The 1477-nt window shown below is 40.0% G+C and overlaps 1 protein-coding gene across 1 annotated transcript in view; it reads right to left on the reverse strand.

Moving 5' to 3' along the window:
* Positions 1–1477, reverse strand: part of LOC106870817 (integrator complex subunit 14) — a 63904-nt gene that overhangs the window by 28332 nt on the left and 34095 nt on the right. The window contains exon 7 of the mRNA XM_014917037.2: positions 821–900. Within this exon, the coding sequence (XP_014772523.1) occupies positions 821–900 (80 nt within the window). The remainder of the gene's footprint in view (positions 1–820; positions 901–1477) is intronic.

The following is a 1477-nucleotide window of genomic DNA, read 5'->3' on the forward strand; positions in this document are numbered from 1 at the left end:
GTGTGTGTGTGTATGTATATATATATATATATATCATCATCATCATCATCATCGTTTAACGTCCACGTTCCATGCTAGCATGGGTTGGACGATTTGACTGAGGACTGGTGAAACCGGATGGCAACACCAGGCTCCAATCTAATTTGGCAGAGTTTCTACAGCTGGATGCCCTTCCTAACGCCAACCACTCAGAGAGTGTAGTGGGTGCTTTTACGTGTCACCCGCACGAAAACGGCCACGCTCGAAATGGTGTCTTTTATGTGCCACCCGCACAAGAGCCAGTCCAGGGGCACTGGCAACGATCTCACTCGAAAATCCTACGGGAGCCAGTCAGGCGGTACTGGCAATGGCCACGCTCAAAATGGTGCATCTCATGTTGTTCACAACAAGAGAATCCATTTTCGAGACCTTGACTACTGACCGATAAGAAGTCAGAATAAAAATATGTAATTAATCAGAAAAGCAGGAAACTCAGGAAAGTGATTCATAGTAATTCTTCACAGATAAGAACTGAGCACCAAACACCAGCCCCAGAAACAGCTGTAAAGGATTACCCCTATTCATTGTTCTCTCATTTGTGAGGTTCAAGTATGAACTCTATGAACTCAATGAAGAATGGCTTTGCAGGACTAGTCAGCCCAAGGCTATTATAGAAGATACAGATATTTGCTCAAAACGCCATATAGTTGCTTCTGCTAAATATTAATAATAATATACAAATACTCATATTTTGAGCTCTGTTTTTTCTGTTTGCACCACCATATCTATATATACAAATAAATATAAATTCCTTTATGACTATGTATGCATGCCAACTTACCAGGTTCAAACAATGACAACATCAGATTTGACTTTTTCTTGCTGTCTGCCCAAGAATATAACATTCCATACCAGTTTTCCCTGAGACATGAAAGAAGAAAAATCAAGAAACAGTAAAAATACAATGGAAAATGGAATAAACCATAAGGAAAACTCTAGTAAACATGCTTGGCTCAATGTTAGTCTTATTCTGATACATACATATATATATTATTTGATAAACACAATATATGATCTTATGTGTTACTATTAGTTTCATGTGCTGAGAACATGCCAGAAAGTATTTTTTGTTTTACCAGTTTCCGCACAAAGCTGTCACCATATTGGGGTACTGCCGGTTTGCTACACTGTTATTATTGAGAGCCTCCTCTGATATGTGGCATTTGGTGAATAAGGGAGTTTGATGTCACTACCCTTATTTGCTCCTCCTGTCGTGAGGCAGGTTCATCTGGGACTCTCGACAGGTAGAGATCCAGTTTTGATTTGAAAACACATACATCCAAACCCTAAAACCTTCTATAGATATGCAAAAGAATCTGCTTCAGTATGGTACAAAACAGTGCCACTACTTGAAGAAAATGGCTCACCGATTGCATACCCCCAGACGATCAGTGAAATACTGAACGTGCAATACAAGATTACTTTCACCCCCCCCCCC

The sequence above is a fragment of the Octopus bimaculoides genome, chromosome 15 (assembly GCF_001194135.2).
Source record: "Octopus bimaculoides isolate UCB-OBI-ISO-001 chromosome 15, ASM119413v2, whole genome shotgun sequence".
NCBI classification, from domain to species: domain Eukaryota; kingdom Metazoa; phylum Mollusca; class Cephalopoda; order Octopoda; family Octopodidae; genus Octopus; species Octopus bimaculoides.